General features: G+C 48.1%; 1 protein-coding gene across 1 annotated transcript; it reads right to left on the reverse strand.

The window, feature by feature from the left end:
• Positions 1 to 9,093: 9,093 nt before the first annotated feature.
• Positions 9,094 to 9,840, reverse strand: NEUROG3 (neurogenin 3). The gene has a single exon (XM_065408576.1). It carries the CDS (start codon positions 9,838 to 9,840, stop codon positions 9,094 to 9,096), a length of 747 nt encoding a protein of 248 aa, XP_065264648.1.
• Positions 9,841 to 14,002: the final 4,162 nt, after the last annotated feature.

Here is a 14,002-nt window from a genome sequence, read left to right on the forward strand (position 1 = left end):
GAAGAGGGTGGGGCTGTGAATGAGGTGGGGACCCAGAAGAATTAAATAAAAGGAGCCCAACAAAAAGAAGTTAAAAGTGTGAGTGACAAGTTCTGGGCAACAGGCTTCAGCTTGAACTGAACCCTGTGAGGTCGTTTGCACTAAGAATGGAAACAAATGAGCTGGATTTTCATGCTTGGTGGACAGTGAATGAATAAGCATCTTTTAAAACCCTATCAGGAACTCTTTGGATTGTCATTATAGCTGAAAATAAAGAGAGACTTTTGAAATCTGCCCATGTGAAAGTATCCTGATTCTTAGCCTTTATAGCTATGGGCTTTAGACCTTTTCCTCACTGAGAAGGAAACCTTTCTCTTTAAGATGTAAGCGTATGAATTTGCAGATTATGCATGAAGGCCTCTCCTTAATTAATTATTCATAATTAAAGAGCCCCGCTAAATATTGGCTGGGGAGAAATACAAACATGAAGGAGACATATTTCACAGTGGTGGTATCTCAGATTAAATACAGAACTAGTTTATATAAGGAGGATGTACAGAAAATACAAGAGGGTTTGGCGTACTTGTGGAAATGATAGCTAATCTATAATTAATTATATGAAGGGACTGGAGACTAGTTCACAAAATGTGATGCTTTCTATTGATGGGGACTGAACAGACATGCCAGATGTATACAGCATATGGGGGGAGGCACTTCCCTTACATCTACATTTAAGCAGAGACTGAAGGCCATAGGTCAAATAAATTGTCTTGGAAATATGGGAATCTAGATAAACTGTTTCTCAGTTATCTGACATGATTTGATCCAGCTACTTTCTCCTGGAGCAGGGATCAGCTTAGAAAACTTTTTTGATGAAGTTTCTGATAGGAAAATAACCCCAACATTTCCACTAATCAGCTTTGTGCTCCCCTGTCATGAGCTCTTGCAAGGCCTTTTAATAATTACCCTTGCTTATCATTTTACCCATGTAAATTATTTACCTTCTCTGTTTTCACTGTTCATTACTTTTACTGTCCTTTTGTCATCTTGATAGAAACATACATGAGCAATCTAATGTAAGAAACTCCAGCTACCAGCAATGAGCCAGGCCTGCTCTAATGCTGAATACTGTATGCAGCCTGAAAAATAAGCATGTGGTTCCTAAAAGCAAATCTTCTATGGCTAAAAACTAATATAAAAACCCAGAACAGGCCAAAAATGTACCCTATTAAGGAAAGAGAGTTTGGATTGGAGATGTTTAAAGCATCCCCACCTTTATAATATATATTGTCTTGTCTTTACATAGCATGTTTCATCCCAAAGGATCCCTAAATGCTTTACAAAGCATAATCTATAAAGGATTACATTCTCCCACCACTGAAATGCAGCCACCTCTGGTTTCCATCTGATCCTTTCATTGTTCAAATCCTTTTATCTAAACAGAAAGAGATTACCTAGAACTGTGTGTCTCAGGCACAAAAAATGTAAGTATGTTGCAAGGGGTTGGCTGTCTTCAAAAATAAAAGTCAGTCCTGCAAGTTTCTCAGCAACTAAAGTTTTTCAGCAATTAAATCTGGCAGAACACATGCTAAATAGTTTTCAAAATATTGTTTATATGAGCAGGAGATTCTGTAAATTTCTGTATCTCTGGAATGGGTGCATTTCAAATGGCCACCTGTTTATTGTAAATCCAAAAGTGCACAGGCCATTAAAGAAGCCTTGGTTATTATGGTGGGACACCAGATCTGGGACAGCCTAGTGAACAGAAATGAAACCATCATGCACTAAACACTGAAAAAAGATAAATGGAAAAGGAGTCTTTCAGTGTTCATTATCAAGTCTCCAAAGGTTTGCCAAAACCATAGCAACCAGTTCAAGCAATGATTAACCTAATAATGTGGAGGCAAAGAAAAAAGATGCATTCAAGACCCTAAAGCAATCACTAGTTCTCCAGAGGTTGTAAATTTCCCTGCCAGTGCACAGAACCAAGGCTAAAAGAAGACCAGAGACGTCCTAAATCTCCAAAGAAAAGAGCTGCAATGCAGTAAAACCCACGTAAGGGAACTCTTTCTAGAAAAACAACTAGTTTACAAAACAATTGCCCTCCAGGCCTACTCTAATACCTGTGATTTGTTGCGTTGTAGGTCTCCTTCCCCTTCTGCCACCCATACAAACATGGAGCTTTGCACCATGACTTTTGCAAAAGTGCGATTTTGATCAAGCCATTGTTTGAGTGTGTAAGTGCTATAATTTCTTGCCCTTCTTTTTCTGATCCTCATACCCAGAAAGGGCACTGGGATAGTCTAAGGCAAGGCAGATACCAGAGAGAAGCTGAACTGGGGGAGGAAGGGTCAAAAGACCCTCAGTATGGAAACTAAAATCCTAAGGAGCCAGAACTGGTGAAGGGGGAATGCTATCAGGCCTTTCACTAAGGAGGTGGGGGATGGGTAGCATTCAGGAATATAACACCCCACTCCACACCTAGACACACGCTTTCTCTCCTCTCACCTCTACCAGCCTCAATTACCTTCCAAAGTAGCAGCCGTGTTAGTCTGTATCCGCAAAAATAACAGGAGTACTTGTGGCACCTTAGAGACTAACAAATTTATTAGAGCATAAGCTTTCGTGGGCTACAACCCACTTCTTCGGATGCTCTATATGCATCCGAAGAAGTGGGTTGTAGCCCACGAAAGCTTATGCTCTAATAAATTTGTTAGTCTCTAAGGTGCCACAAGTACTCCTGTTATTTTTACCTTCCAAGTGGCTTCCCGATCCACTGTGCAGGCAGGGGAGTGGACCAACACCACTGTTCTCCATAATGCCAATGAAAGAGGGAGGTCCCAGGCTGCTCCACGCCGTGTGGAGCCAGTAGGGGGAGCAGATGTTCAGGGGAACTCACAGAAAGAGGAAGACCCCGGACCCATGCCTGGAGAGGGTCCCAATTCTGCAGTGGGACAGTGAGCAGCAAGCAGCAAAGCGCCTCGCTAATCGCTGCCCTGGCTACCAGCTCCCTGGGTCCCTGGTGCCCTCTCAAGTCCTCAAACGCTAGCAGCGGCTGGGAGCTGTGTGCTAGCAACCGGTGCCGGCCGGGGGTGGGGGGGTGAGAGGACAGCTTTAGTAAGTGAAGGCGGATTGATGGTGCTTCCAGATGCATATTCTCCTAAAACAGCTTCGGGTCACGGTGGGGAAGAGTTCATTTGCTGGGGCTGAGTAGCTAGTTGAGGAGAGGTTGGGACCGATTGCCAGTCCACCCCCACCCCCCCCAAACCACAGTTCTCACAACTTTTTCTGATCCGACAATGGGTCTAGCGTCACACTGCACTATCCCTCCCCGTGCGTGCCCAGGTCTCTAACACAGGCGCGGGGAAGCCCCACCAGAGCCAACTCCTTTCCAGCGCCGAGTTCAAAGCAAGTGACAGAAACTTTCTATAAACTCCTTTAAACAAACAACAACTCTTGAAAGGAAAGCGCAGCCCTGGGTTTGACTCTGGCCCGTGGCGCGTGTACATGGTGACTCATCTGGAAGCAGAAAGGAGAGAAGGATCCTGACGGGGGGCTGGCAGCTTAATCCCAAACCACCACCCCCTCCAGCCCCCACTGTCGGCACACCCGCTGCCCGGCCTGCTCCAGCCAGTCACGGGAACGGCTCCCTGCTTTCAGCACCATGGCCAGTGTCTTCCCCCCGTTTTGCTCCAAGCACCAGTCTTGACAGCGCAGGCAGCCCTGCACCGAGAGCCGCCCGTCTGCGCAACAGGCACAGCCGGGCAACTGCGAGCGGCCAGAGAATCCAGCGGAGAGCGACGCTGCTCCGCCCGTCCCAAAGCCGGCAGCGAGGGCTGGGCCTGGCCTGGCTTTTCCCCCGGGGACCCTCCCGCCGAACTGTGCTGCGCCAGGCCAGGGTACGGAGCGGCGCTGCGCTGCGCTAGAGGCAAGAAGGGTATCGCGGGCCCCACGCAGTGCGTAGCCTTTGGAAGAGTTTGAAGGAAAGAGATGGGAAGTGAAACAATAAACCAAAGGGGACCCGGTCGTACTGAGGACCAGCACAAGCCACATGCTGGCCAGGTCCTTGCAGCGTGGCCCTGCACCTGAGGCAGGTGCTCGATGAAGACCGCAGTCAATGCGAGGGACATTTCTGGCTGCTGTTAAATGAAACAGAAGATGCTAGTAGAGGCTCTCACCATGCCCATCTCCTGGCACATACACACCCGCAACCCCCGTCGCCTCCTCTCGCCATATGCATGTACCCCACACTCCCCTTCCTCTCACACCTGGACTCACCCCACAGCCCCCAGGCGTCACCTCTCATCACTCCAGTGCACCTCACAACAGCCCTGCTCCGCCTGTCATCACCCACGCCTCAAATATAAATACACCCCTCATATATACACACCCTCACCGCCCCCACTCCCTCTCCCCCTCACATCCCCACACCCCCACTCTCCCTCTCCTCACACCCTCACCACCCCCACTCTCCCTCCCCCATACACCCACAGACCCCGCTCTCCCTTTCCTCACACCCTCACCACCCCCACTCTCCCTCCCCCATACACCCACAGACCCCACTCTCCCTCTCCTCACACCCTCACCACCCCCACTCTCCCTCCCCCATACACCCACAGACCCCACTCTCCCTCTCCTCACACCCTCACCACCCCCACTCTCCCTCCCCCATACACCCACAGACCCCACTCTCCCTCTCCTCACACCCTCACCACCCCCACTCTCCCTCCTCCATACACCCACAGACCCCACTCTCCCTCTCCTCACACCCTCACCACCCCCACTCTCCCTCCCCATACACCCACAGACCCCACTCTCCCTTTCCTCACACCCCCACAGCCCCACTCTCCCTCCCCCATCCCACACCCCACTCTCCCTTCCCCATACACCCTCAGACTCCACTCTCCCTCCCCTCTCACACACCCCACAGCCCCTCTCCCTCTCCTCACACACCCCCAGCTCCACTCTCCCGCCTCACCTCCTCCCACTCTCCCGCCCCTCACCCCCATCCTACCACTTTCACCGTCTCTCTCCTCCCTCTCTCACGCTCACCGCCCCCATTCTCCCTCCTCACCCACACGCGACCTTCCCTCTGGGGATGACTGTGTGAGACAGGAGACAGCCCAACTCTTCATGAACTGCGAGCACTCACTAGCAGACGCAATGGGGAGGGGGCAGAGGCTGGTGCCTGGAGCGGGGGGTGGGGGAGAAAAGAGCGAGAAGAATTCAGGACAAACAGTTTTAAACGCTGAGCTAGGGCCCTGCAAGGCCCAGGAGCGACAAGTGGGCAAGGGCCTTGTATGCCCCTTTCTCAACAGAGAACTCCCTTCCCGTGGACATCAGTGGCAAAGCTCCTCTTGATTTCAACTGGAGCCGAAGCCGGGGGCTCCCATAGCTACGCTGGGGGATTCTTGTGCGATCTGGGCCATGGGAAGCCGCCCCCAGTTCTCAGAGCGGTGACCAGCTCTAGAAACAGCCGCGGTAGAGTTAGCTCAGGCTCATGCAAGCCGCGGGGAGGAGAGGGGGGCTTAGCCAGCGAGGGCAGGGTTAGATCATAGCTCGCTTGGGAAGAGGGGGCCTCCTGGGCTTCACCCTACAAATCAGTCTCTGCCCTAGGAATGGGTAGGGTGCTGCATCGGCTCCTGACTTTCCAGGGGCCCATTTTCTCCCCACACTAGGGGAGGAAGGGCAGTGGCCTTGCCCACCTTCAAGGACACTTCATTCCAACAGCCCCTGGGGCAGGCTGTATAGTGCATCAGTGAAGAACGAAAGTTGCTCTGATGGGCGGGGCCTCAGTGACAATACCTGAGAAGAGGCTCCCAACCCGAGATGTTATTTTTCACTGTTGCCTTTTTTGTGTGGGCTGTGAGTGAGTTTTTGTTCCCAATACCCAAATTTCTTTTGTTCTACAAATTGCCTCAATAGCGTCTCTTAGCTGCTTGCAAATCGGCTCAGCTGACAACAATTAGCATCACAATAGCCTTTTGGCCCAGCAGCACCTCTTTGTTTCTCGGCCGCATTGCAATGGGGCAGGGGGAGAATGCTTTCCGAGAGCGGCCATAAATCTACCAACTACAAATTGAGCCCCTGGAAGGGGGGAAAAATACAAGATTCATGTTTTCAGGCAGCATTTTATAACCAGTCTAAGCCCCAGACAAAACCCATGGGGATTTGGAGAAACTCTACACTGTAATTAGCAACTCGATTTTTTACAGTCGCTTGACAAAGCTAGGGTGCTTCCAATTACAAGGAATAGAAAACATGGCAGCTAACTGGAGTCTGGATCCTGCAAAATCCCCCGGGGCTCCGTCCCCGTGAGCGTGTTTCAGATTTTATTATTTTGCACCGAGTTAATTTAAGAGACAAACTTTAAACCCGCCCACTCTGATCCTTAGAGCTGCTTCTCTCCCTTCAGCGTTATTCAGTGCCGTGTCACTGCATTGGTCTGAGTGATGGGGATTCTTTGGGGCAAGGAACGAACTTTATACATGTTTTGTAAAGCGCTCTTTAAATACCTAGAGTGCTCTATCACTATAAGCATTAACTATGCTTTGCTACATTCATTGGCACACAGCTCCTGAAAGTTACTTACATTTGTAGCATGGGATAGCAGCAATGAAAAGATGTTTTATTTCGTTTTTAACTGCTCAGCTAAACCAGTGATAACAACACCGGGAAAAGAGACCATGTAATTCTGTAGAGCAGAAAGATGCTTAGAACAGGAGGCTGCTGAGTATAAATGCCGAGGAGGTGCAGCTGCATTTGAAACTGCAATAATGAGGCCAAATTCTGCTCGCCTTACGCAAAGCTCCCACTGAAGTCAATGGTAGAGAGAGTAGAGGAAGCAGGATGGGTCATGATTTCCAATCACTCCGCATCAAACAGGATAAAAGCCAGCGAGAAGTCCAACTGTGCTGCAGAAGGAAGAGAAGCTGCATTGTGGCTTTGGTTTTAACCAGGGAAATGTTACACAATGCACATTCCGACTGCCCATAAGGCCACAACAGTGTTTATACAATTCTCTACTTCTTATTCCATAATTTGTGGATCCTCTGTCCCAAGATGTGCATTGTGATTAAACTGTGACCTATTGAATACTCACCACGTTCCACCCCAGAGCCAGCTGCATCTTAGTTAAGGATGAAGCGATTCCTAGGCCAAATCCTGCTACCCTTATTCATGAAAACATCCCAATTGAAGTTAATGGGACTTCTAGTAAGGCAAGAAGCTTTGGCCCATAATGTATAAGTAACCTCAATCTCTTTTGGGGGATGAAATATGAAATATTCTTTTTTACAAATGCCTGAGTTGTGTTCAGACGAAGACTAGTTTAAGAATCTTTGTGCGTGAAAAGTGGGGGAAGTTCAACAACATCAAAAACATATTTAAATCATTTCATATTTAACTAAAGACTAGGAAATAATGATTTTATAGGGAAAGTACTCTAGAGGCAATTTTGCTAACAAAAAGAATCTACTTCCTCATTCATGAAAATACTCAAGTGTTGAAGCAGCTACACCAGAAAACCTGACTTTAAAAAAAAAAAAAAAAAAAAAGTAGCAAAATATATTGCTCTCCTATAACCCTCCTTCCTGTTGTGAACGTCTCATTCAGCGGTACTATAACACTTTCAGCCTGAAGTTTCCAGGTGCACACTTTTCTCGTCCTGTAAACAACTGAATATTGCAATAAACCACCAATAACTCATTAATCTCGTGTTATTAGATTAAATCCCCAGGCATTAAACAACACCTTCCTTCATTCGTCTGTTTGCTGTTCCCCCCATCCGGGTTTTGATTAGTGCAATATATCTTCTCTCTGAATTCAAGTAGAAAACTTCAGCGGAAGTGAAATGAATTACTTGTGAAAAATGATAAGAAGAAAGAGATTAGACTGAGTTTTATATATAAATGGCGTATATGGTGGTGGCGTTAGTAAGTGCGAGAGTCTTATGGGGCTATTGTATTATCAAGATTTTCTTCTCTCATTTTTTTAGCAATTGTACTTGGTACTTTCAAAACTGCTCGCCGCACTGTGATGATTTACCCTGCAGAGAGGAGTGTGCATACCAGCTGCATAACTCTCCCAGAATGTTTTCATAAGTGTTAACTAAAATAACAAGGTGTTATTAAGCTTACAACAGCCAAGCAGCTAGGATTGTTACGTTTAGTCTGAGTTAAGTGAAGCTTTGATTGTATGTGTTCTTAGTGGGCTAGGAGATCCGCTGAGATATGTCGTAGGATGGGGCGCCTTCAGGACAGAATATCGGCCGCAATTTTTGAGACTACTAGGAGTTGGATGCAGGGATCAAAGGCATTATGTAAATCCCTATGTTTCGCTTTGTTTCTGCACTTAAAGTGGAGCCCGGGAGCAATATTCTACGGACAGTAGCATGCTCAACTCCTTGGTGACTCATTGGTTGGTAGCCCCAAATGTGTGTGCTAAAAGTTCTTCTGAAAAGACAGTGTACTATAACAGCTCTAAAAGAGACAGGCTTTTCCCCCCCTTTTTTTTTGTTTTGTTTTTAATTAACACCACCAAATCTGTTTAGTACAATCATTTAAACCGGTGCCAAAAATAATCTTATGTACAAAATATATATTCGTTATGAAATATAATCAATAAATATCAACAGTGAAAAAATTAATATAATTTACCATTTCCAAGTACAAAAATTTGATTTTTAAAGACGTGCTACCATCTTACATCAAAAAGAACTTTGTCTGAAACTTACCAACCGGTGAACTATTGATCCCATACACCCAAACCGCCCATACGTGAGCGAGAGGTTCCCCAATTACAAAAAGAAGAAAAGGAACCCTCTCTAAACACTCCGGTTCCTAGCGCACCCTACGTGCTCCGGCTCTAGCAGGAGCCCTGGAAAGTGCATATCCATTGGGTTGATCCCCATTAAGTTTTAAGGCAAAGCGGGAAAAGCTGCTTTCAGAGAGTCACTTCAAAGATCGTTCTCCTCTCCTGGGGCCGGGAGGCAGCGCGTGTCCAAAGAGGCTCATGGTTTGACCATCCGTGCATCGTTTTTGTGTTTGCAGCTGCAAACAAGTCAAGGGAAAGAAAGAGAGAAGGGGGGAAAGTCCCCAAAACACAGTCCTGGCCTCAGACAAACTCTGGGAAGGCATGAGGGCTGTGCCTGAGGCCGGCCGGGGCGTCCGCAGCCTGGTAAGAGCGCCCTTCCTCCAGGGAGTCAGTGGGGCTCAGGCTGCCAGTCTGGGAGACTGGAGAGTACAGCGAGTCCCATTCACAAGGCGAGATGCTGCCGGGACTGGTCAGCTCCAGCAGGCAGGCGGTGGTAGGGGGCTGCCGGAAAGGCTCCCTGGCCAGCTCCTGCTGCCCCACACTCAGGAGGCTGTGGTCGGCCATCCGCAGGGTTTCGGTCAGTGCCCAGATGTAGTTATGGGCAAACCTAAGCGTCTCAATCTTGGTGAGCTTGGCGTCGTCGGGGAAGGTGGGGAGGACGCTGCGAAGAGCATCCAGGGCGGAGTTGAGGTTGTGCATGCGGTTCCTCTCCCTGTCGTTGGCTTTCATCCTGCGGTTCCTCTTCTGCTTCGTCAGCACCACTTCGCTTTTGGCTTTTGTGCGTCCCCTTCTGGCCTTCTGTTTCTTCTGCGGGCACTCCGGAGAGGGCCCCTCGTCTGCAGGGCAGCCTCCTGCCTGCAGCCGAATCAGGGAAGGGTTGGGAGAGGAAGGCAGGCTGCCAGTGCCAAGGGAGGAAGCGGAGCCTTCATCGTCAGACACACCGTAGTACTGCTCCCCCTCACTGTTCACATGGGCACCAGGAGAGCAATCGGTCTTGGGAGACATCCTGCAGGGAAACCCAACGCACAGGGAATCGTCAGTTTCCATTCAGCTCCATGCACGCTACACAACAAAATCGGTTCACACGGACACTCTGGGGACTGATCCTGTGTATAATTCAGGGCAACAAGGCAGCTGTCCCCTGGGACTCCTGGATCTGCAGGCTATGGGCGGGGAGGGGGGGAGAGCCCAGGTACTCGTAAAATACAGATTTAGATCCGAGTGGGCAATAACTCCCCGCTGCTATTGGCAGAAAGAGTGAAGGGGGCACTTACCTGGATCCCCTGGGGGTGAAGCTGGCGCTGAGGGAGTAGCACTGTTGCAAGAACCCAGCCAAATTGGTTCCCTGGTCTTCTGACCCCTTGGGGATGCGGAGCAGCCTCCTCTCAAGTGCAGCAGAGTGAAGGCTTTGCGTCAGGCACACGACTGCCTTTGAGCTCCTATATATACCGGCCTGAGACAATGGGGATTTCCTGATCAATACAGCGTGTGCCCCCTTGGCACACTTTATCTTATCAGCCCGGTTTGGAGTGTGCCTGGCTCATTCCTGCCCGCCACCGGCCAATCAGAGAGGCGGCTTGGGGCCGAGCCACGCGAGCCCCTCACTACTCCTCGCACAGCTGGAATCCAAACAAAGGCCAGCGTGGGGAGGAGGAGCAGAAAGAAGAGGGGAGGCTACAGCCCCATTCTCCCTCGGCGATAGTCCTGAAAGGATCGTTTTAGCAGCTCTCGGGTCACCAGAGAACACGCCCTTCAGCTGAGAAACTTTCCTTTGCAACTAGTTTTTTCTGCATCACTCCGCTCTGGCAGGACACGACTGGTGCTCACCCTACACAGGATCGGTGCTCATTTAGCCCCTGAACTCAGTTGCTTCTCCTCGTCTTTAAGCCAGTTGCTATTTCACTATAACTGATTAACTGGCTTGCCCATACGAGGTGCTGCCCGCACCTGCTCCAGCCAGGAGAGATGATCCAAAGTAAATAACCCAACTAGCTACGCCAACTTCTCACAAGGTTACAGTTTATTCATTTCTTCCATTCTGGGGGTGGGGGGAAAGGGGCCCCCTTAGCCCTGCGGTCAAGCCAAATCCCTAGCAGTTCCCATGCACCCTAGTTCAGATTTCCGATTCCCTCTAGGCATCACCAACAATAAACCACTCCCAACAATCTTTCAAAGCTACACAAGAATGGCGCAAAATTCTTAAACACGACTGATCCCTTGTTTTCAGATTTGGCAAGGGCAAAGCAGCTCTTGTTGGGCTCAACGCCTACCGAGAATTGGGCATCTGAATATCTGATCTGGTGTAGCCCAGTAACTACGAGGTTGGGGGGAAAGAAATGGTGGGACGAACAACACACAACATCACTTCTTTTCTTTAGTAAATCACTTCGAAACGTACTTTAAATGGTACAATTAGATGATCTCAGTGCCAACTTTTCTTTTTCCTGCAAGCCCACCTAATTTTAAGGATGGTGAAACATGATCTCAGAGATATTTAGGCAACAGAAGCCTTATACACACAAATCCCCCAAATAAGAAGCAACTTCACAATTGGTTTTGGGAGCAGACAGAGACACTGGAGGTTTCCACAGATGAATACTTGAAACCCACTTTTTAAAATTTAGATTCATACAAGAAATTGAGTTTCCAGGAAGAAAAAATATGTTGAGAAAAATGACAATGTTCTATGTATGTCTTCTTTGCCTTTGCCTTGCCCTGTCAATCCAGGTTGGTGGTTCTTGTTCTTCATCACCAAGCGTTCTTGACACCAACCTTCTTCATGCCCTATTTCAGTGTCTTGAACCACCTTTTTCTTGGTCTGTCTCATGGTCTTTGTCCCCTGACTACAAGCTCTTGTACTCTCTGGCCAACATATACTACAGATAGGCATCTCCTACCCAGCCATCTCAGTTGATACTCCTCAGCTTTTCTGTGATGGGGGCAACCTGCATCATGCCTCATACTATTTAATTGCATAGCCTATCAGCTCTCATCTTGCCCAGCATCCACCTAAGCATTCTCATTTGGGCAGTGTGAAGTAGTTGTTGTTCTCTCTTCCTCATTGGCCAGCATTCTGACCCATACCTCATGGCTGGCCTAATCCTGATTTTATACACTTTGCTCTTTAGTTTAGTTGGCATATTCTTATCACAGAGAATCCCCATCAATTCCCTCCACTTGCACCAAGTGCACCACTTGCAGCTCCTAATATCCACATCCACATCATGGTTCAACACTGAATAGAGGTATTTAAATTGTTTAAATTTAAATTAAGTGCCTCTGTGTATACATAGAATAAAATGTAGGTGCCATATTAGCCAAATAAAACAAGGAGTCCTAACCCTGAAAAAATAGGCAATGAGGGACTTTAAAGGAAAAGCATAGCCTGAAGCAGTAAGAATTCCTGCGGTTTCTCTACTTGTACTGTCCAGGGAGCTTTGGGAAATATTTCTATAGATCAACTAATATTAAACTGCTTCAACTTAATTCTATGTGTGTAGGCTCAGACACTTTGGAGGACCCTTTCATCACTTGCATCCAGTACAGTCTTTTATATACCCTTTTTCTCTTTGGTGAATTCAGCACAAGGATCCTAAGAAGCCTACATGGGGCAGGTGTAATATACTGGGGTAATATGTTTAGCCTTGGCCAAGGTAAATAGAGTAGTACTTAATAACTGCCTCAAGTTCACATCCCCTTGCCCATGAGACACTTGTCCCACTATGTAAGTTGACCTCCTAAAGCACATGCTCCCTTTGACCCCCTTTCCCCTCTCTCCACTGAACGAGAGGAAAGGACAGAAGCCACCTGTGAACTCCTTCACCATCACCTCCTCTATGCAGCAGAATGCAAAGCAGGAGGAGTCTCCCAGAGTGCGCTCGCCTACTCCCCATAAAGAAAAGCAAGATGGGGAGGCCTCTCCTAGGCCATTCCACACCCCCAAAGAAAGGCTCTGTGTCTATATCTAAGTGTTTATACAGGCCCCAAACTGTAGTATCTGAGCAGCTTGCCCAGCAATAATCAAGGAACCATCCTTCAGATTTGGTTCTGCCCTTCAGCACCCCTGCCCCCACTACTCTACAACCAGATACTTGGGGGAAGAGGGCAGTCTCACTAGGTAGGCCTGCTGCCCCTCTCATTCAAGGAGCATCTGAGAGGGAAGGCCTCTCTGGCCAGGCTCTCACTCCCCTCCCTTATAAGAGCAGAATGGTTTTCATGCCAGGCTGTGATCCTGGTTTCCAAAATGGCCCATTTAACTTGGAAAAATATATAGATATATGATGTGAATAAGGAAAAAATAAGTCAACACCTGTATTTAGTTTGAATGAACCACTAGTTCAGTAGGTGGAGGAACACCACTAGATGGTGAGGGCTTAATCTTATAAATAGCTGAGAGCACAACAAAAGCTCTGGATTAGAACCTTATGCAGGCTTCTAAAAATTAGGCAGGAGACCAAAATAATAGAAAACAGACCGGATCCACGCAGTGAGGATGGAAACCAATGGCATTTAGCTATTAGCCCAGTAGTGGGACAATTTGGTTTTCTTTACATTGTAGGAGGCTGGTGATCCAGCCTGTGCATGAGGAAAAAAACATTCCTCATTAAGATGAGTATAAGGTTTTGCTCTCAAGACTCAGCTGTACTGAACAAAGAGCTATTAGGCCCTTTGGCCAAAAAAGATAACTTGTTTGGCTTTTGGGGGAGCCCAGTGAAAAGGAGCTCTGCTGGGAAACTTGTTCCCTGCAAGCCGTCCGGAAGAAGAGGGGAGGCGCCGGATGAGCACAGCTAGATGCTTTCTTTCCCAAGGACGAAGTGGAGCTTTTCCCAGCACCCGCAGGGAATGGTTTGGAGCCTTGCTGCAGACAGAATCCCCGGGGAAAGCTGATGTCACCAATTTTGAGACCTAAACTCTTTCCCCCCGTGAAGAACTCGCTCAGAGCAAAGGATCAGGAACAGTCACTTCGGTGCGCAAAACGTGCCAGGGGTTTTTGCGCAATAGCTATTCTGAGCAGCAGGCATTGTCTCTGCGGGGGGCAAGTTTAGTTTCCCAGGGTTTCGATTTTAAAGGATATGACATTTCTAAATGTCCAGAAGCCACTCATCGACCAGAGGGGGGAAGAGACAAGAGTGCTTCTAAAGCACACACGATATGGTTTGGAAGCCTTTAAAGGTTCACTTTCCTTCACCAAAACCACTCCTGATATCAT

The sequence above is a fragment of the Emys orbicularis genome, chromosome 7 (genome assembly GCF_028017835.1).
Source record: "Emys orbicularis isolate rEmyOrb1 chromosome 7, rEmyOrb1.hap1, whole genome shotgun sequence".
NCBI classification, from domain to species: Eukaryota; Metazoa; Chordata; order Testudines; family Emydidae; genus Emys; species Emys orbicularis.